A 21,505-nucleotide genomic window follows, 5' to 3' on the forward strand; every position below is an offset into this window, starting at 1 on the left:
ATCTTCCAGGGGACCCAGATTCTATTCCCAGCACCCATATGGTAGCTCATGGCTACCTGTATCTCCAGTTCCAGAAGTTCCTACACTCTCATCTGGTCTCTGTGGACACTTTACCCATGTGGTGCATAAACATACATGCATACAAAACATACACACATAGAAAATAAAAGCGAAGAAGGAATTGAAGAAAAACTTGAAGGGCAAATGGGCGGTGAAACTACAGATATCAACAAAGCCAAATGGCCTATTGTGCTCTGCGGTGGAAGTGGGTGAGCGCCCAGATCTGACTGATGTTTTAAAAGATCACGGTGTGCAGCGGTGGAAGCACGGTCCTTAGAAGGGAAGATTAGAAGGCTAGCTACAGGAACTCAGAAACAGCAGGAAGTGCTGCTGATGCGGGTGCCAGGACCATTCATGATAGATGAGTCTAGGGTTTGTTAGAGCAAAGATGGGATGACCAGCTGGCTTGGGAACACAGGCGAGAGTAAGTTTGAATGGCGATACCTAGGTTTTAGTTTGAACTGATTGGTAGATTGTATGCAACACCATTCTCCTAGACATGGAGTACCACCGAGAGGTTGGTACACATGAAGGGTAGTTCTGATTGGTTTTAGATTTGAGATTCCTGATGTGGGTTGAGGGAAGGGAAACCATTCAGACTGAGAAAGCAGGACATATAAGTCCCAGCCTTGCACGGGGTAGTAATGAGGGTGACTTTGGGACCGGCAACCTGTGAAGAAGGCCAGCTGATAGTAATTCTGACCTTAGTTTAGGGACGAGTCAGCCCACAAAGAATACCAGGATCCCATAAAGTAGATTTTGTGGGTTCCCCATTGACGGAAACCAGCAGGAAGATAGAATATCGACAAGTTTATTGGCGTTAAGTGAAAGCATTTGGTCTTAGGGTGTAGGAAGAGTTGCTAACTGGTCGAGAATGGAATGGAAAAGCAAGCAGAGGACATCCAGACATCCAACCCCAAGCCAAAAATGTGAGACAACAAAGGCAGAAGACACCAACACTGAGCACAGCAGATACATTAAGTAGAAACTGTAACTCAAGGCCAGCAAACGTTCTAATCAGATAGAGTGGATTGAGAGCTATTTCTCCAGACGCCCTCCAGTCTTTCCTAGTCCCTGCGGTGGGTAGGCTTAAGAAAACGTTGAAAAAAATGTTAAAAACAACAGATTAGTTGGGGACATAGGAAAGGGCTCCTTAGATTCTAGATTACAAAAGAAGCCCATTCAGGAGAAGCAGAACCAGTCACCTTAAAAGTGAGGTGACATTGTATTTCATTTCGCCGACCTTTGAGGACTAAGATGAAAGACATAATGGTCTCTGCTAAGCCTTGAAATTTAGAGCAGAGTCCTTTGGACTGCTCATATGGAGAATTACCCAATTTTTAAGGTAGCACTTTTGTGTGATTTGGCATTTGTATGAATCATTGATGATGTCTACAGAAAAATATTGGAGCTTAAGTTTAAGTCTATGTAGTAGGATGGAGAATATGAGTTCCTTGCCAAGATTTAGTTCAGCTGCAATGACAGGTGGATCTGTAGTTAAGGCTCAGTAAGTGTGTGCGTGTGGTGGGTGAGGTTACTAAGAAGAAGGAAAATATATTAAACTTTAACACGTTCTGGACATTACTGGCAAATATTTAAATAAGAATATTAAATTTGTACTTCCAGAAGAGCTTGAGCCTAAAGGCCTTTCCCCACCTCACAAGAAGAGCAAAGCAAAGAAACCAGAAAGTTCAAAGGACTCCAGTGAAGGTAAGTCCTGCTTCCTCTCAAAACTTATGCCATGGAGACAAACTTTCATTTCCTTTGTAAAGTATGTGTATACCTTTCGCATTTAGATTTCTTTTCGTTTTGTTTTTGTTCTGTTGCTTCAAGGCAGAGTTCCTCTGTAGCTTTGGAGCCTTTCCTGGAACTAGCTCTTGTCAACCAGGCTGGCCTCAAACTCAGTGAGATCTGCCTGTCTCTGTGTCCCTAGTGCTGGGATTAAGGGCATGTGCCACCACTGCCTGGTGACACATATTCTTAAGGGTTAAAAAAAATGCCACAGAACAATCCTATTTTGCTTTCCTTATACATTCAATAACTTTTGTGAATATGAGAAATCAGATTTGTTGTTACTAAAAAAAATATATTTTAAAAAGTCATGTTCTTTACATGGCATAGTTTCATTTCTATAAGGTGAAATTATGTGAGTTGTATTAAAACCAAGAAGTCCTCAGACCATGAGGAACTGAGGGACAAGGCTTATACATGACAAACAGTTTTCTGGCTATTGTCTTATTGGTATCATTTGTTTTTCACATGAACATGTTTTCAGGGTTCCCAGAAGCAAACCTCAGCAATGATGCTGCAAACATCTCTCTTCTATTTTTTTTAGTGGTCAGTGGGGAAGTCCTGTTGGGCTCAGGCTTCAGAAGGAATGATGCTGTCTCTGAGGACAGCCTACAATCATGCAAACTGTTTTTGAAAGGCGAATGTGGGTGTGTTTTTGGTGTGTAGCTTCCGGATTGCAGAATACATACATCTCCTGCTTACTTACCTGGAGTTCCACTTTGTGCTTCGTGAGAAAATAGTCTGGTGGTATCGTTGCTGTATATATATATATATATAATAAAATTAAAAAGAAGAAGAAGAAGGAGTGGTTAGCTGGTTAGCAGAGGTCTGGCATTCTGTTAGTGATGACTGTCACTCTTATGACTATCTCAGGAACGAATGAGGCTAAGCACTGTCCTCACTCACTGAAATGTGTTTAGATGGTTAGAACAATTTGCAGAACTCGTAGAACCATGGTGAAGGTCGAAGGCTCTGCCCAGCATCAGATGGCAAGCCTTGCTAGTATCTGAGGAGGAAACTATCGAGTGCACCCTTGTCGGTGTGATTGTTGCACCTTTTTCTACGGGATCTCTGAAGGTCAAACTTGTGAAGACTTAGGAGCAAAACACCAGTTGTTTTTCCCTGGAGAGGCTACCCCTTAAAAGATGGTTGCCAACCAATGCATTGTTTCCATTGAAGGTGGTTTTCCAGGGCTGGGGTCTATTGTCAATACAAATGTAGACATGCTGTGACTTATTCTTCCACGCTACTCCTTGCGACTCTTTAGAACAACTTTTACTTCCTCCTTAAATTGCTTTGTTGGGGAAACATCATCCTCTAATCCTGGTATGACTCAGTGGTACAATTTCACCCCCTCCAAACAGGTGATCTTGCAAAATTACACATGTAGATTCTCTCTGACTTTATTGTCTGGGAAATGTAGTTAATTTGATTTTGTTTTCACTTCTTTTTTTCTGAATAAAACGTAGAACCTGGCAGCTACGCTCTGACATTTCAAAGCTAGTTCCCTCAAATTGTGCCTGTTCTCTGATGGTTGAGAAGTGATTTCCCACTTAGCTGTTGTTTTCCTTCACTGTCTTTTCCCTCTGAGTGCTTTCACAAGGTACTCTGTGCCTTTGTGTTCCCTGGTTTCAATATGATGTGGTTAGGTGCACAATTCTTTTTATTCCTTTGACATTTGCTGACTTTCTCGGGATGGGGGGTCAGCGTCTTTTGCTTGTTTTAAAACTCCACACTCCTTTCCTCACCAAATGAATACCAAAATAATATCCTATTACTGCTGTCTTTTATTCCTCATTACTTTCTGAATTTTAACTATGTTGTGCCCCCCATAAACACACACACACACATTCATACACACACACATATGCATTCATACACATGCACTCACAAACACACACTCCCTTTTTCTTGTCTCTTTTTCAGAAGCCTTCTGGTTATTTTTTCAAGTCTGTTATTAAGTTTTCTAATTTTCTTTCCAATACTACTCAACGTGATGTTTAGTTCACTTAATTTTTCACTTCAGTAGCCCCCTGCTGTTTTTTTCTTTTTAAAGAGTTTTATTTGCAAATACATTTAGTCATTCTTTAGTTAAGCAGTCACTTAACTTACAACTTGTTACCTGTGTCTGGTTTCACTGCGCATGTCTGCTTTTATTTCTGTTTTCATTGCGCATTTCTGCTTCTGCGAACTTTGCTTCTGTAAGGTTAAGCTTATGTTAATTTTCGTTTTCAGGTTCTTCTTGGCATTTTCTTGGACTTTCATTTGTAGGGACTTTTGTAGTCGGTTTATGAGCTCCTTTATACATACATCTGGCTCTTTGAAATTTCTGAAGATACCAGTTTAGGAAGACCTTAAATACCTATCTGACTTACCATTTTATTTGCTAATGTTTATACACAAGCAATTGTGTTGACTCCATAAAATGTTAACACTGGCAGGAGAAAATTTTCTACTGTACTCATGACCAAGCATGGCCTCTCTATGCCTTACATCACTGAGACTCTAGTGGTTCTCGGAGTGGACTTTAATCTGCACGCCGCATCACCAGGGGATATTTCTGACACGTACATGCTAGAACAGCATCCCAAATTAGCGTGTTCAGAGACCCGAGCTGGGGCGAGTCGTGTTGTTTGCAACCCTCCAGGCCATTCAGATGTGTGCTAGCGCTTCCAGCAGCGCCATTCTCCAGTGCGGACCATCGGGTTAGAAGATGCCTCCATGGACTTACATCTAACTAAATTCAAATTCCTTCTGTGATGATGTCTAAGAGGAACCTTTGCTATAATGTCAGTTCAGTTATGTAGTCAGGAGTCATATAAAAACATTAATAGAAAGATGAATGCTAGATAAAATAGCACAGGCATAATAATAAAAATATAAATGCAGGCTTATCTATAAATATACACACACATATTTTCTGGTACACATGGAGAAATAGGTGTATGTGTGTATGTGTGTGTGTGTGGGGGGGGGTGGGTGGGTGTGTGTGTGTAATTTACCCAAGAAATTATCTTGGCAGAGGGGAAGACTTTTTAAAAAACATAAAAGATTATAGGTAATATTGGAGCCTATTTGCATTATATACACAAATTTATAAAATAAAAGCATATTTTTCTCTGTAAAAATTACTAGGCCGATGTCACTTTTCTGTCATATTTTTGCCAAATGCCCTATTATTATGACGCCTGCTCAGCAGTCGCCTCTACAGGGAAATCCATCCGCAAGTGTGCATGGAATACTTGCTCTTCAGGAACCCTCGCTCTGGTGACCCTAACTCAAACAGCACTATAGTGCACATTAAAATGTAAATAATCTCTTTAGTCAGATAAAATTCTTGGTGGAAACATTTTTGGAAAAAAGAAAGTATGATATTAGTTTGAATATTCTGTAAGCATAAGATTTATTAACTTTTACTGAGCTTTATTTTTTTCTGATTCCATGAACATGTACCTCATCTTTCCTGAGAGGCAGAATTTTCTCTCCGTTCCATCCTCTCCTCTGTTTATTAGAGTATTGTGTGACATGCTGTTTGCTGAGTGGCTGGGTGGAAGGGGCATTCTATCGCTCGGAATGCCATGCAGCAGTTCATGCATTATATTCATAAGCATGATCTTTAATTTAATTTCTTTGACAAGTGCAGTGAAGGGTAAAATCAGGCGGTCATAATTCTGACTTTGCCATCACTCAAAGGAGCTCAGTGATTGACCAGCTTTGAAGGAGCAGAAATGAGGACGACAGCTTCCTCGAGAAGAAAAGACTGGTGTCGCCCTGTAGACTTTAAGATACGAAGCGTTTAAACAAACTAAATTTCTCTGGCAAAAATTACAATTCAGTAAATGCTGACACCGCCATCTTGCTTTCAATTTGCTCTCTGTTACCCATGATCTGGGAGCACTTGGAGCTTTCCTATGTCGGCAGAAACAGCCGGCAATCCATTTGGTTTATGGCTGTGTCCTCCACAGTTCCCCATTCCGTGCAGCTGTGGGCATGATGCAGGATTAGCATTCAGATTCCAAATCAAATTTAGAAAACGTCGGCATTGTGATAATCTCTATGGTGTGGAAGCCAAGCTTGCCTGGGGAGGTGAGCCACGAGTCTTGTTTGAACAGGAGGCTTTCCAGTTTTATTTGTCTATAGTCAGTGTTGTTTGTTAACCCCACACCTCCTCATGTTTGGAGGTATCCCACGTAGGGTGATAAGATATCTGTATTGTCCCTGCTATACATAAACAGCTAAGTAAAATATGAGCAGACCTTCTGCCTTTTCAAATTCTGGTTCCCTTTTGGGGAAGTTTTTCTAAACTAGGGCTTGTGTTCCCATGCACTACAGTGGAAGGAATAACCCTGCTTTTTGTGATCACAGGCAGACTTCAACAAGATGCTCTATAGAAATTACCCAGCATAGTGCATTGAAGCGTATTGAATATCAAACAAGGAAAGTTCCCTCCCACAAAAAGTCACTTATTTTATTTATTAATCCTTGAGGCTCCTTTTAATATGATCAAAATATTTTGTAACTAATGTTTAGAACGGATGGTCTCAGTCTCCTATGTCAATGGCTTTCTCTCATATTTCCCTTGAGTTCATTCACTCAGCACTCCCCTCCCCCATGCCACTGCATTAGTTCAAAATAAACCTCCCAGCCCATTCTCTCCTTCAGATCTTTCCTGCAAATCATGCTTTTCAAGAAAGCTCTTTAGCTGAATATTTTCACAAGTGCACAGAACAGTGCTTTTTTCTGCTTTCACTTACTACCTCTAAAACTTCAAGGAGGGCACAGACTAGGTCAGGAAAGGAAGGACAAGCAGTCTAGGGTTATGGCTATTCAATCAGACTTTACTGTTGAGACAGTCACCGTTAACCCTTCAGCTCTCCAGTTTCTGTAAGATGAGGGAAACAAGGTTCTCTCCTCTGCCTCAGTCCTGTTCTCTATGTGTTTCTCAAGGGTGGATGATAGAACTCTACAGTGCTATCCTCCAAAGCCCTCTCAAGATATTTGTGAAGCCAAGTGACTTCCACAGAGAGGGATGTGCTTCCTGAAATCTCAATGTACCTGTAACAGAATGGGTGGGATCCGCTGCAGCTGGGGGAAGAGATGATACCAAGGTACCCACAGCATCCTTTCTCCAAAATGTCAGCGGAGAGATCGCCATCCAGATGGAGTTTCTCCAAGTATTCAATGCACACCCTTTTGTTGAGTACTGTGGTAGTTTCCCCTTCTCTGTTTCCCTTTCTCAGATTTTAGTTTCTTATGCTTAACTATGGTCTGAAAGTATTAAATGGAAAAAAACATCCAGAAACAAGTAACCCCAGAAGCTTTAAATGACTTTTACTATAGTATATTATAATCCTATTTTGTAAGGATTTTTATAGGAATTCTTAACCTCTTTTGGTATCCACCTTATAAATTATTAACAATAACAACAAAAATAGCTGAGTGTGGAGATTATTTTAAGTGACTTGGATACTATGGATTCTCAGGCACTCATTCCCCCATGAACGGTGGTTCCCTGTTATCACATTGTTGGTTTCAATCAGCACCTTCCCTAGTAAGTGATGGTCATGAAGTTGCTGTCACTCATGACTGCCAACGTCAGGAAGAAAGGATGAAATAATCAAAGGGAGAAAAGAAGAGGGATGGACTGTGACCTTCCTGGCTTTGAGATTGACCTAACTAGGGCAACAGGGGAATGAAAAAATGACAGATGCACACACAGAAAAGCTGGGATCCCAGGTCTCTGAAAGGAGGCAGTCTCAGGCTGCAGTCATCTCAGAAAAGGGAGCTGTATTGGGACTTTCTGCACATAATATTGCCTTTCATATTTGGACCAGCAGAAAGTCTCGCCATTTTTATGGAACTGAAGCACTGGGTTCTGTGACACGGTCATTCTCATGTCCACCATACATCTCATCTCCTCCCCAAGAGAGAGGGAAGCTGGCATAGACAGTGGTAACAAGCCTGAACTCACTAGGAAACACATTTTCAAATCTTACTTTTTTCACTTCAGAATGCAGTATAATCCTCCATTTAGTCTTGTCTGAAGTATCTCTTTGATATAAAACTCTGAAAATCTACATCAACATCAGATATATAAAAAAATGATTCTTTCTGAACTCTTTCCTGCATTCCCGGTGAATACTTATAATCTTAATTCAAAATCTCTGCATCATGCTTTTCATGGCCACATGGACTTATGAGAACACATAGGGCCATACTCTCTGGGCACAGATGGAAAAGAGTCTCTTTAATTATATTTTTAGTTTTATTTTATTTTACATGTATGAGTGTTTTGTCTGGAAAGATTTTGATGAACTACCTGCATGACTGGTGCTTGTAGGAGGCAGAGGAGAGGGTCATATCCTCTGGGACTAGAGTTACAGAGAGTTGTGAGTCACCATATGGTACTGTCAACCAAACCCAGTCAATGTTTGAAGAATTCATCTAAGTGGATACAAAGTTAGCTAATAAAAGAACAAAGGAAAATACCTATTGAACAGATTCCCACAGAGCATTTTTTTATAATCATTTTAAAGGTATCTTTTTTTTAAAAGTTGTATAGATGCCTCTGAGTTATTTTGGACTATGTCTCTTTAAATCTTCAGTTCATCTGCTTTAATATAGAACTGAGGATGAAGTTCGCATCCATTTACTTTCGTTTTATTGAAAACTTGTTTCTTAGCTATGCGGATGAAGCATTTGAGTAATCACCACACACACACACACACACACACACACACACACGTACACACACACAATGGTGGCACCATGACAATAGAACCTTGAGGATTTTTAATACTGGGTCCTAACTTTTCAACAGATAGAGGTTTTATAGGTTTCGTCTTTAATGAGGACTGTTTAAAAGGAAAAAAAGAAACAGTATTGGAATTTCACATTGCGGTTGTACTTCATAATCTCAGTTTCTATTGCAGTAGAGTTGTTCTTTCCTACTGTACCAGAGAGAGCCTTAGAATTGTCCACCCACATCAGAATTACCTGGCCACACACCACAGTCTCCTGAGGGCTAGCTCAAGCATGGCTGTCCTTCCTTGTACTTGTTGCTCTGGAGCCATCAGAGGCAGTCTAGGGAATGAGCTCACCCCCAGGGAACACTCTGCCCAAGGGAGCGATGCACAAAACCCAAGGTACACTTTTCTCCTTGGGCACAGATGCTAGCTAATCCGCTGGGATCATTTGTCATTTTTCCATTCTGAGAATTCACCACTCAGCACTAACAACCGTTGCCCTGGCTGGAAGAAGGAAGACACACAGTCTGTGAGAAAATGGAGAGAGACAAGGAGATGGTGTCAGGGCGGTCCTGGAGAGCACTTCCTAAACAGCTGCAAACAGCTCTTCCCTGGAGACTTGCTCCTCCTTCTTTCTAAGGCAGCCACTTCGGCCAATGGGCCAATGCCATTGGCACAGGCTCTGCAGCTAGGCCTTCCCTTCAGCAAATCAGGAAGCACATGTAGCTTGAAGCTGAGCACCATTCCTTCTAGGAGTTCCTGACAATCCGAAAGTGTAATTGCAAAATATAAAGCAGGAAACAAAAACAAACTTTTTTCCTAGATAATCAGAGGGTCAGTTGCCAAGCCTGTGGCATCCCTCATCTGGAAATAGTTCACTGAGGATCTTAGAGGAGCATGAGCATTCCTCTTATAAAAGATCAAAGCCTAGGGCTTGGAGTCATCTGAGTGGGTAACGAGCTTGCTGTGCCAATGTGAGGACCTGAGTTCAGATCCCCATCCCCGACATCTGTGTGACACCAGCACTGGGGGTGGGGATGCGGTGGGGGAGGGACTTGCTGGCCAGCCAGCCTAGATAAAATGTCAAGCACAATATTCAGTAAGAGACCTTCTCTCAAAAAACTGAGGTTGTAGAAGCAATTGAGAAAGGTAACTGACATCAGCTTCTGGCCTCTGCCTGTGTTTGTAAGGATGAGTGTCACTGCACACACACACACACATGCATGCAAGCACACACACACACACACCAGAGCACCAATACTGATAAAGTGCTGCTTTTAGACCCTAGCAAGGTTTCATCAGTTCCGCAGTGATGTTCTTTATAAACCAAAGATCCTCTGCAAAGCTAAGGACCCTACCCTGATGTCATGTGTCCTTGTCCTCCAGTCTAGAATGGTTCTTCTGATATAATTTGACTGTAGGATTCTTGACACTATCAAACAGTGTAGGACAGTTGCAATGCATGGTATTTCTAGCCCATGTTTATCTGTTGTTGTTCCATGACAGGAGCCCACCTAAGCATCTTTGCACTCCTCTTTCAGAAGTGACTGGTTTGTTTGTTTGTTTGTTGTGTGTGTGTGTGTGTGTAGGGGTGTTCACAGCCTGTTCTGTGACATGATTGACTTCAGTCTGTCTCATTAGGATAATGTTCATTAGGTTATGGTGTTGTCTAAGAGGCTTTCTACCTGAGTAGCTAGTTCAGGCTCTGTAACTGATGAGAATCTTACAGGAGACTGTAATGAAACCATGTCATGCAAACATCACATCACTTTTTGAACTTTTCATTAATTAATTGATTATTTTTATGTTGTTATAGATTCATGATTTCTTATTGCCCTAGATTTGACATTCATCAAATCTTCAAGAGGTTTCCCTACCTTAATGGATATTCAAAAATAAGTTTTGGGGTGGCAGTTGTGTGGGGTCACTATAGAAAAAACATTATCAGTTGGCCTTGATAGCTAAATATGGAGAATCAGTGTACAAGATGTAGCCTTCTCTATGACCTGTGATTACTACATGGTCTTCTTGAAAAACAATAATCACCACTATAATCAGGTTCTCCAATTGAAGGAAGAGGCAGCTTGTTTGTTTCTCAACTGCCCAGACCCCAAATAATCACACAGAAACTACATTAATTGCAATATTGTTTGAACAATAGCTTAAACATATTTTTAGCTAGCTTTTGCATCTTAAATTAACCCATTTCTATTACTTTATATTTTACCACAAGTCTTGTGGTTTATTGGTAAGGTTCTGAGGTATCTGTCACGTTTGGCAGCTACATGGTATCTCCCTGACTCTGCCTACTCTCTCTCTCTCTCTTTACATCTCTGTTCAGATTTTCCACCTGGCTTTACTCTCTTTAGCCATTAGCCAAAAGCAGCTTCTTTATTAACCAATGGCAATAAGACATATTCACAACATACAGAGGGGAATCACACATGACCCCCCTTTTCTGTCTAATTAAAAAAGATTTTAACTTTACCAAAGAAAAATTACATATAACAAAACAGGTATTAAGCAAGAATTACAGTTACAGTGTTTATATCTATTCTATATTTTATCATAAATAAGGAAAACTATAACTATCTATTCTTCAACTCCATCAATGACTCCAGATGAATATAATACTACCTTAGTAAACAGAAAGTGCATTGTAAGCAACTTCCAAAACTCTATTTAATCTTTTATAATAACTAAGGAAAACTATAACTATCTATTCTTCAGTTCCATCAAAGACTCCAAAAGGATATAATATTACATAAGTTAACAGGAAGTGCAGGAATTCTGAAAGATTATCTCACCTTTAGGCAAGTTCAGCAGTCATTTTTTCTGTGGGTCCTGCATGTCCAGTTCATACAGCATACCATCAAGAAGTCTAGGCATAAGCAGTTTCTTGCCAAAATGGCTAACCAATTCCATAAAAAGCCTCTTGGATGACCATTATGCTCTTGAAGTAGATTGGTGCTGGCAGGAGCGGATGAGTCTCATTGTGATGAAAAGGCCTAAATTCTTAAAACATTTTAAATGCCATATTCTGTTAGTCTTTGAAAGATTTGAAGAATATCTGTCTATCTGAAATATCTCTGTATATCTAGAAAAACTAACATGACTACAAACTTGACTATTACAGATGACAATCTACTAACTTGTATTTCTTCATTACACAGTACATTTTTAAATTAGCTTCACAAATACAATACCTTAATCAAGAGCAGAAATATACATATAACAAGATACCTTTAAAACACATATATTGATTTAGCTTAGCAGCCGTACAGCAAAATGTCTCTCTGTACTTAGATCATTTACAGTCAAAAAATTAAAAGAGGACACAGTAATATACATAATCCAGATACTCTGTGTATTTTCCATCTTTATGTGGCTTACTTTTTTTTTACTCTGTTACTTTTTAGTATTTATTTTATCATCTTTATTTCTTTAATTATGACTGTATTTTGTCTTTTTAAAGACTTTAATTTTACTATATTCTCTCTCTTCTCTCTCTCAAGCCTATGCACATTTTTTTAAACACACTGTGACCTGTTCATAGGTTTATTTGTGTCTGAAACTGTCTTTATTGTGTATCTGTAATCTTTTTCTGACCAGGACAACTTCTTAAAATGCTAAGCAGCATGGCTAGGACTAAGGCTGCTTTGTCCTTTTGGCTCTGCCCAGTCCAACATGGTGGAGGTCTGTTCAGCACCAGCTCTGTGAGCCCTGCTCAGAGCTCCATTTTCAGGCACATGGTGGGTCTCCTTTGCCATTAAGCAAGTTGTAGCACTCTGCTCCCAAACTCCATTTAAATGCTCCCACAGCTGGTCCTCCCAAAAGAGTCAGAGCCATTTGTGCTTGTGAACCAGGAAGCCTTCTCCTAAAGAAGCTGCACCTCTACTTGCTACCAGCAAACAAAGCCCATTCAAAAACAACAACAACAACAAACAAACAAACAAAAAAATGTGGTTACTAAGAGGTGCTAACTCTGCATTTGTGTGTGTGTGTGTGTGTGTGTGTGTGTGTCTAAAACTACTTTTAAAGCTTTCTCAGGTTTTATGTGCATGTAGTTGCCTATGAAGGTGATATAGGTTCTTCCTCTGTATGCTGTGAATGTATTTTATTATCACTGGTTAATAAAGAACCTGCTTTGACCTATAGCAGGGCAGAATATAGCCAGGCTAGGAGAGTTATATATAGAAAGAGTAGGCAGAGTCAGGGAGATGCCACATAGCTGCTGAAGGAAACAGACACCTCAAAACCTTACCAAAACCCTGTGGTAAAATATAAAATAATAGAAATGAATTAATTTAAGATGCAAGAGCTAGCTAAAAATACCCTTAAACTATTGTCCAAACAGTATTGCAATTAATATAGTTTCTGTGTGATTATTTGGGGCCTGGGCAGACAGGAAACAAACAAGCTGCCTATACCTACACCCAAATTTGGTTAAGCTTTCCAGAACACCATCCATGGAAAGTTGAGAAACAGCATCACAACCTGGGATTCAAGGTTTCAAAAAGTTTCCACTCAGTTGAACTGTCAAATATTGCCTTTTCATTGTATAATATCAAGCAAATTAGCAAATGGTCAGTGCACATATGTAGATGTAGCCATGTCAATATATGTAGATACAACTTCTATTTTTGTAAAGGTAATCCATGTGAGACAAAGGTCATTTCTACATTGACAAAGCTCATTAAACATTTTTATTATATCATTCCTTTCTCTGTATCTGTCACTCTCTGTATGTCTGTGTATGTGTATGCCTCTCTGTGTGCGCGTGTATGTGTGTGTAGGCAGGTACCACAGTTCTTGTATTGGGATTATAGGACAATTTAGGAGTTGGTTCTCTTCTTCAACCATGTGGTTCCCAGGGATTGAGCTCAGGTCATCAGGATTGGCAGCAAATGCCTTTATCCTCTGAGCCCACAGCAAGATCCATTGTGATATGGAATCAATTCTGCTATTTCTTGCTGGGCAGTCTGCCAGGTTGATGAGTCTCTGGATGAGACAACTGTCTAGTTGTGTGTATAGAGATCAAAATGTATTTTAGTAAGGCCTGCATGGGCAATCCCTCTGTTTGTGCTTCCAGATCACTCTCCAACTTGCTTTGTATTTTGAAGCTGGTGATCCACCCCTTTACTGGACTCGCTCTCCTTCCAGTTTTGAATGGTTCAACCAGTTTCTTCATTCTTTTTCATGCTTCCTAAGGAGGATTATTTTGGAAATTTTGTTCTTTGTTAGTAAAATCTTCATAGCATAACTGCATGGTGCATGTTTTTATATTTCAATCTTTTGGTGGGTGTGAAGCAAGGAGTAATTAAGGATTTTTGTTTTGTTTCTGTGTGTGTGTATGTGTGTCTTACCCTGCCAATGAATAAATATCTGGCTCACATTTAGAAGTCATAGGTCAGCATAGTGGGAACTTTTTGCCAAGGACTACTGGAGACAGGAGAAGATCACATGGCATTTGTTCACCTCATTGAGCCGGCAAACACCATCTTCCTTAGGCAACTTGAAGGTGGCCCTTTGCACCTCCAGCTATTGTTCAGTTATGATGAACCACCTCTAGGACTGATGTTGGTTCATTGTTAGCTCTGTGGATCTTCATAAAGCTTCATTGACCCCCCCCATTCTACCTACATCACCTAAATTTCCCCTTTGATAAACTCTTCACACTCTCAAATATGCCCACACTTCCCATTGGGACCCTGGAAGTTCTCTCTCTGCTGCAATCATCATTACCACATCCCAGAACTTGACCTTGGAACCTCACATTAACCGCATATTGACTTGACTCCCTTCTCTCTCCTGGCTGGAATATTTCCCTTAGTTTAAACTTTACTTAGCTGCTATGTTTGTCTTTCAAAATGTGCCTCTGAGTCGGTAACTCAAGTGACCTTCATAGCCATCTGTGCTGGATTTTTATCAACTTGACACAAAGTAAAATCATTGGGAAAGAGAGAACCTCATTAGAGAAAATGCCTCCATTGAACTGGCCCGTCGTCAAGTCTGGGGGGGGGGGCATTTTCTTGATTAGTGATTGATGTAGAAGAGCCCAGGCAAGTGTGGTGGTGCCATACCTGGACAGATGCTCCTGGTTGTTGTATTAGTCAGGGTTCTCTAGAGTAAAAGAATTTGTAGTTTGTGTGTGTGTGTGTGTTTGTGTGTGGGGGTGTATACAAATATATGGAGGGATTTGTTACAATGATTTACAGGCTGCATTCCAGCTAATCCAACAAAGGCTAGCTATCAACAGAAAGTCAGAAGATCTAGTAGTTGCTCAGTTCACAAGTCTGGCTATCTCAGTTAATCTTATATGCTGGAATCCTGAAGAAGTAGGTTGTAATGCCAGTGAAGGGATGGGTGTGCTAGCAAGGTGAGAGCAAACAGGCAAAAAGGAAAAGCTTCCTTCTTCCCACAGTAAGTGTGGCCCTAAAATAGAGGTATGTCTTTCTGCCTCAAAATCCAGATTAAAGGCATATCTTCTCCCAGCTCAAAATATCTGGATTAAAGGTGTGTCTTCCTAATTCAAAGATATAGTGGATCTTCCTACTTCAAATTTAGCAAAACCATCCCTTACAGATGTGGCCTCCATTTGGAGGTTTAGTTCCAGGTATAGTCAAGTGGACCACCAAGCAGAGTCATCACAGCTTTGTAAGAAAGTAATGAACAAGCCACAAAGAGTCACAGTGTTCCTGTATGGCCTCTGTTTCAGTCCCACCATGGCTTCCCTCCTCAGTGGACTAAGAGTTGTAAACTTAAATAAACCCTTTCCTCTCCAGGTTGTTTTAGGCCCTGTTTTTTTTTTCTTCCAGCAACAAAAAGCAAATTAGAACATCAATACCCAGTATATTTTCATTCTATTGTTTGAGGTGGTTTACAAACACTCTTGGGTTCTAGGGGAGAGAAATAGAGACCCTACTTTTGATGAAGGCTAGCAAAGCCACATTTTCAAATGACAAACAAACAAACATTAAGGCACAGAACATGTACTACTACTACTACTACACAGCCTAATCCAGTGTCTACCACACATATACAATTAAGTCAATAACATTAGTGAAATGAGTTCAGAAGGAGACACTGGTTCCCTCAAAGTGAGAGTAAGTCGAGATACACAGATGTGAAGTCTGAAGTCTACAGACCAGACAGAGGAGAGAGATCACAGTGAGGTAAGCCTGGGCAAGAAAAAAAAAAAAAAAGCTGTGGCTTCCTGTCAGTGATGACTCACCTCGCTCAGCCTCTGAAGCCTGTTCACTGAAGGATTTCGTTTTACGGTCTGGATGATCCCCTGCACCTGGTTCTGTGAGAGGTTGAAATCCAGTCATACAGCCGTCGACTCCTCATTTGTGTTTCTGGTTTAGAGGCATTCTTCCACAAAATTAGCTGACTCCAAATTCATTGCTTTTGCTGAGAGGACCGTCACACTCTGCTGTCTGTGCAGCTCTACTAAATCACGCGTGAGCTTCAAGCCTTCCGTGGCCTGGAGGCTTATTTCAAGAGCGAGTCTCCTCGTGTGTATGGCAATTTGCCTTTCCAGAGTGTGCCATCAGCAAATAGGAAATGGGAGACTGTGCTGCAGTCAAGTCAGAGGGATGGGTGTGTCTGTGTGTATGTGTGTGTGTGTGTGTGTGTGTGTGTGAGGGGGGGGGGAGGGAGAGAGAGAGAGACTCTGCTCTTTTTCTCTGAGAGATGGATTTTCAGAATGGATAACACAACAGCACTAGGTCCAGTGAATGGGAGATAGAAATTAAATGAGAGGCAATCCCAGAACAGTTCTGGAACATTCTTAGACAGTATCATCATAGCCAGTGCTACACTTAGTAAGCCCTTTCTGATGATGGCAGGAGCCCTCATGTGAGGACGTGAGATTGCGTACACCACTCTGGATTTTTAGATCAGTGATGTTTCTCAAGTGTCCAACATATTACTGGTGAGCAAGCAAAGATGAGAAGCATTGGTAGCCTACTGTAGGCCAAGAGACTCATTCAAGAACAGAAGAATCATTTTAGAGGCTTCTAGAGGAATCAGTGTCTAAAGAGTTCACACAGCACTGGTTCAGAAAACTCAGCCGTTGCAGGTCTCTCCTGTCTCTGTCCTCTGCCTCCATCTTTGTCCTCTGCCTGCCCACCTCTGGAAAAAATCCTGATGCAGATAGTCTACCTCTCTAAGGCCAAAACCGATTCAAGCAGTTACCCCATTAGCCTAGAGAGAACAATCTGTTATTTCCCAATGGCTTCAGTGCAAGTGCTGAAGCTGTGTTTTCTTATTTCTGATTGGCCAAATATGGTCAAGTGTCTACTCCCTGAACCTACCACTGTGACCAGGGGTATTCAATGTTCTACCTACGGCTGGGTCTCCTGGCAGCTCTGGGTCTGGGATAGCAAAAGGGGAAAACATGATCAATTACATTCAGATTCATGGAAAAGTTAGACCCACCCAATGGCAAATGCAACATACTAGACTACTGTTGTCAAGTTAAGGCGAACGGAGCACTGACTGTGAAATGAAAAATTTTGGGGAAGTGAGGAGCTGCCTGGGGAAGTAAAGGCAGAACAGGAGAGACTCAGGTCATGACTGTGATATCTGGGTTGAGTCCACATGGGAAGATTTAAAGAATGAATTTCTGGGAGGAGCCTGAGAGCAGAAAGTATGAGTCAGACTCGGAACTGAGCTGCGCTATTAGCCCAAGAGAGCACATTTGGAAGGCAGCTTGGAACTATGCTTCTAAACTTTGGTTGTTTGGTCTTTAAATGTCATCCTGTATTTCCAGACTATTTAATGGTGGGTTAAAAAGAATGCCAGAAGTATTGCTTATGACTGACCTCATTCTCAGGGCCACCCCAGACACTGGGGAAATTTGAGCTCCTGTTGACTCCGAAATTCTTTGGGTGGTATGGTAACTCTGTCTTTAGATGTTTATGCCTTGGCAGCCACAGGGAATTACTTCCCCCTTGGTGTTTAGGTGCCGGATTTCCTAGTCTGGTGCCCATTAAATTAGGGAGTGCTGGAACTTGTCATCTGCTAATAAAGTTACTAGCAACGCATTTCAGTAACAAGGGCCCTTCCCAGCAGTACTGCTGCTCATGGTTCCCTATGGATATATCCCAGAAGACAGACATTGGGTGTAACACGAAGAGCCAGTTTATGGATTTTGATGTTAAGACCTATGTCTTAGGAAGCTGACTCTTAGGATTTTGCCCTTTAAAGTGTATTCATTGACATTTTAGTACATTTCTACATATAAAGTAAGATCTGCTCAGGTCTGAAGGAGTCTAGTACTAGTGACCGAAAATTTAGGAACTGGCAAAATGTGACCAAAACATCATGTCTTAACAACCAAAAATGCCTTCAAAGGATTATTGTGATGCCAAATGGTACTTATTAGGACAGGGACTATGAAACCTTAAAATGGAAAATACTGCCGGTTTCACAAAGAACGCTGTGCTCAGATAGCCAATTAAATTCTAGTTTGAAATAAAATTCTGCATAAACTTTAATTATTCGACAACGGGTTCATGCATCCAATTAATTGGGAGAAGTTTTCTCTGGAGGCAGTGGCGGTGGCATTGTGCCAGTCTCTCAGAGCATCCAGGTCTGAATCTCAGCTCCGCCACTTGAGCAACTTGCAGGCTTTTGTTGGTGTCTCTAAGCTTCAGTCTTCTCATTTGTAAAACAGGAATGCAAATCCTTACTGTCTAAGGATTGGGTCAAAGGTGATAGGTAAAATATGAGAGAAGAGAAGGCATGGAATCTGGCATGTGAAACTTTAGTGAACGCTAAAAACCACAGCTATCATCCCAATTATAATGATTACCACTGCTGCATGCGGGTAATAGAGACCCATTTCCCCGCTTATCCGCAGCAGAAAGCCCAGAAAACAAATGCTTAGTATTTTTTTCCCTTTTTCTCTAATTTCTTGAGTATAGACTTAAAATCCAACTCAATCCAGCACAATTATGCCCATGGCAGGAAGGAAGTGATCCTGGCCTCCCAGAAAAATTATACTCAAATGATTAATTCTCTGCTATGTGTCGTGTCTTTTATTCCTAAAAGTATTTACCTTTACGTTTCTTCTGTCTAGCCATTTCTGGCCATTACCATTCCTCTCCCTTCAGTAAATCTGCCATCTTTTTTTTTCAACAGGTGCCAGCCAAAAGGCCCTTAAGCCCTTATGAGTTAAGAGCGAAGTTTCAGCTGAGAAAAGAAATAAAACCCAGTCTCCTTCAAATTGTGACCAGACAAGTTGGGCATGCATTTGTTTGCCTGTGTCTTTCTTCCCAGGTTTACAGAACAGGCTTTGCTGTCTATGTAGAAACTGGCAGGTATCACTGGCTTTTAGCCAGTTATGTCTTCATTTTCTGGGTCACGGATTTCTCTACTATAAAATTCAACTCTGATCAAATTAGAGTGGGTTATTAGAGAAAGAAAGACAGGAAGGAAGGAAGGAAGGAAGGAAGGAAGGAAGGAAGGAGGGAGGGAGGGAGGGAGGGAGGGAGGGAGGGAGGGAGGGAGGGAGGGAAGGAGGGAAGGAAGGAAAGAAGGGAAGGAGGAAAAAAGGGAGAGTGGGAGGGAGGGAATGAAGTCAGGGAGGGATGGAGGAAGGAAGGAAGGAAGGAAGGAAGGAAGGAAGGAAGGAAGGAAGGAAGGAAGGAAAGAAGGAAGGCAGGAAGGCAGATTAAAAAGCTGTGCAGAGCACAGAAGTAAACACAGACTCTCATCTATATTTCCTCTGAAAGTGAACGCCGTCAGAGCAGTGGTTCCCAACCTTCCTAACGCTGCACCCCTTTGAAAGACACAGCTCCTCAATTTGTGGTGACTTTACTTTGTAACTGTAAATCCGCTACTGTTATGAACTGACATAAATATTTTTGGAGGCAGAGGTTTTCCAAAGGGCTCTGGACATACAGGTTAAGAACCACTGCCTTAGAGTATTTTATAGTAAATATTTTTAGACGGCCAAAAGAATGAGTAAATGAGCAAGGAAGTGATAGAGAGTCTTGCTGTGCCTGTAACCACAAGTCGGCTTTCCTGACTGAAGTGTGCTGCTTGCTCCTGGGATGAAGGGTAGGAATTCACTAACAAAAATCGTCAGGTAAAGGATTCTTCCCGGCATAAAGGGCTCCTGTGTGAGTTGACAACACATAGTTTCCCACAGCAGCGTATGATGGCCACAGGTGCCGGGAACCTCAGCCTCCTCCTTAATTAGGCCTGGTGCCTCCTGTGGAATTGACGTTTTGAAATATTTCCTTTCTGGGATAGGAAATGACCCCAGCAAGTGAGTTCTGGGCTTGGCTCAATCTGCTTCACAGCGATTTCTGTCCTTTGTATTAACAATGACCTTTAGGAGGTGAAGGTCATTTCAGGCTGATGCAAAACAGCAAAGGATGTGGGATGTATCACTGTGGGTTTTTAATGCTGCAAAGAAAGTGTGGTATTCAAATATGAGCCAAGTCTAAATCCTCGTTTTTATTAAATTTTTAATTAAATGGGGGAGGTGGAGCCCCTTTAATCCCAGCACTCTTGAGGCAGGGTATCTCTGTGTGTTTAAGGCCCGCGTGGTCTACGCAGTCAGTTTCAAAAAGTCAAAGCTATCTTTTCTCAAAAAGAAACAAACAGGAAAATTTGTTAAATGAAAATATTTAAAATTTGAAATGAGGCAAAGATAGCATCTACTTCACTGTGTTTTTTGGTGAGGAAAACAAAGATCTCACATTCCCAGGCATCAGGCCAAATCCTCTGTACTTGACCAAGTCAAACATCACAAGAATGGTGTTTTCTGTTCGCTTATCTGTTTGCTTTAGACTTTTAAACTATCTTCTAACTTCATAAGCATCAACCGACTTTCCTACAGTTCTACTGAAGTCTGACACCGCCTATCCAGGAACAGTAGGAACATAGTTTCTGCCACCCCCCCATGCATACCCACACCCCACCCCACCCCATCCCACCCCCTCAACACAGCAGCTGCAGGACTGTGCTGGTTCAAAGAATGTTCTACAGCCCCTCTTAGGCTAATAATCTGCAACATTGACTCCTGAATTTAGCACAAGCTGTCTACTGTCTTATTTATTAGAGAGGACAAATAGAAACAGCCAGGTAAAACAGTTCCTGGGGGAGGGTCTGAATGATCCTGGGGGCAGGCAGGAAGAATGCTGTCTCTGCAGATTTGAGGCTCCACCCACCATGCACCCATCAACCAGGTGTTTAGGACTTTAATGGTGGTTCCATGGCAGAGGCATGACTGATTAAATCACTGCCAACCACCTTCCTTCCCCAGAAGTCAAGGGGCGGGATTGAAAGTTTTAACTATTTTATCAAGTGATTTGTTCCTCTAGTAACCAGCCAATGTCCTAAAACTACTCAGGGACCCAACCAAGAGTCGCTTCATTAACATAAACTTGGGTTTGACTCAACTAACTTATTGAGAATAGCAGAAGATGCTCCTGTCAATCAGATAATTAAAAGAGATTTGGGGACTCTGTACCAGGAGCTGGTGACAAAGGCCAGGTATTTATTTCTATTACATCACAGCTTCACACTAAGTCGCAGGAAATGGTCAACAGATGGGAACCCAGCAAGCAGTGGCGGGACCTACACAGCCCTGGCTGCCCGGCTCAGTAGGGGTCACGTTGGAAATTCATCTTGCACTGGTTCCTGTTCTTTCCCACTTGGACAAGGAGGAAGCCCCATTCCAGGGAGTTACACCCACATCTATAGCTCTGAGCTGAAGGCATAGGGGCATCAGAGTGGTAGGAAAGCAATGACAGACAGATGTCCTCTGCAGCGATGTCCCAAAGACCAAGAAAAAAATGGCAGCAGGCAGAAGAGAGACTGATTAAAGGTGAAAAGGAAGAAGTGGGAGGGGAATCAGAGAGAGAAGGGAGAATGCCACGGGCGAGCAG

General features: G+C 41.5%; 1 protein-coding gene across 6 annotated transcripts in view; it reads left to right on the forward strand.

The window, feature by feature from the left end:
* The window catches only part of Macrod2 (mono-ADP ribosylhydrolase 2), a 1,861,794-nt gene that overhangs the window by 1,698,829 nt on the left and 141,460 nt on the right, over window positions 1–21,505 (forward strand). For 5 of the 6 annotated variants that reach the window (XM_075962323.1, XM_075962324.1, XM_075962327.1 and 2 more), the window contains exon 11: window positions 1,687–1,770. In XM_075962323.1, the coding sequence (XP_075818438.1) occupies window positions 1,687–1,770 (84 nt within the window). The remainder of the gene's footprint in view (window positions 1–1,686; window positions 1,771–21,505) is intronic. The other variant, XM_075962325.1, reaches the window with a different exon arrangement.

Source organism: Microtus pennsylvanicus, chromosome 2 (genome assembly GCF_037038515.1).
Source record: "Microtus pennsylvanicus isolate mMicPen1 chromosome 2, mMicPen1.hap1, whole genome shotgun sequence".
Taxonomy (NCBI): domain Eukaryota; kingdom Metazoa; phylum Chordata; class Mammalia; order Rodentia; family Cricetidae; genus Microtus; species Microtus pennsylvanicus.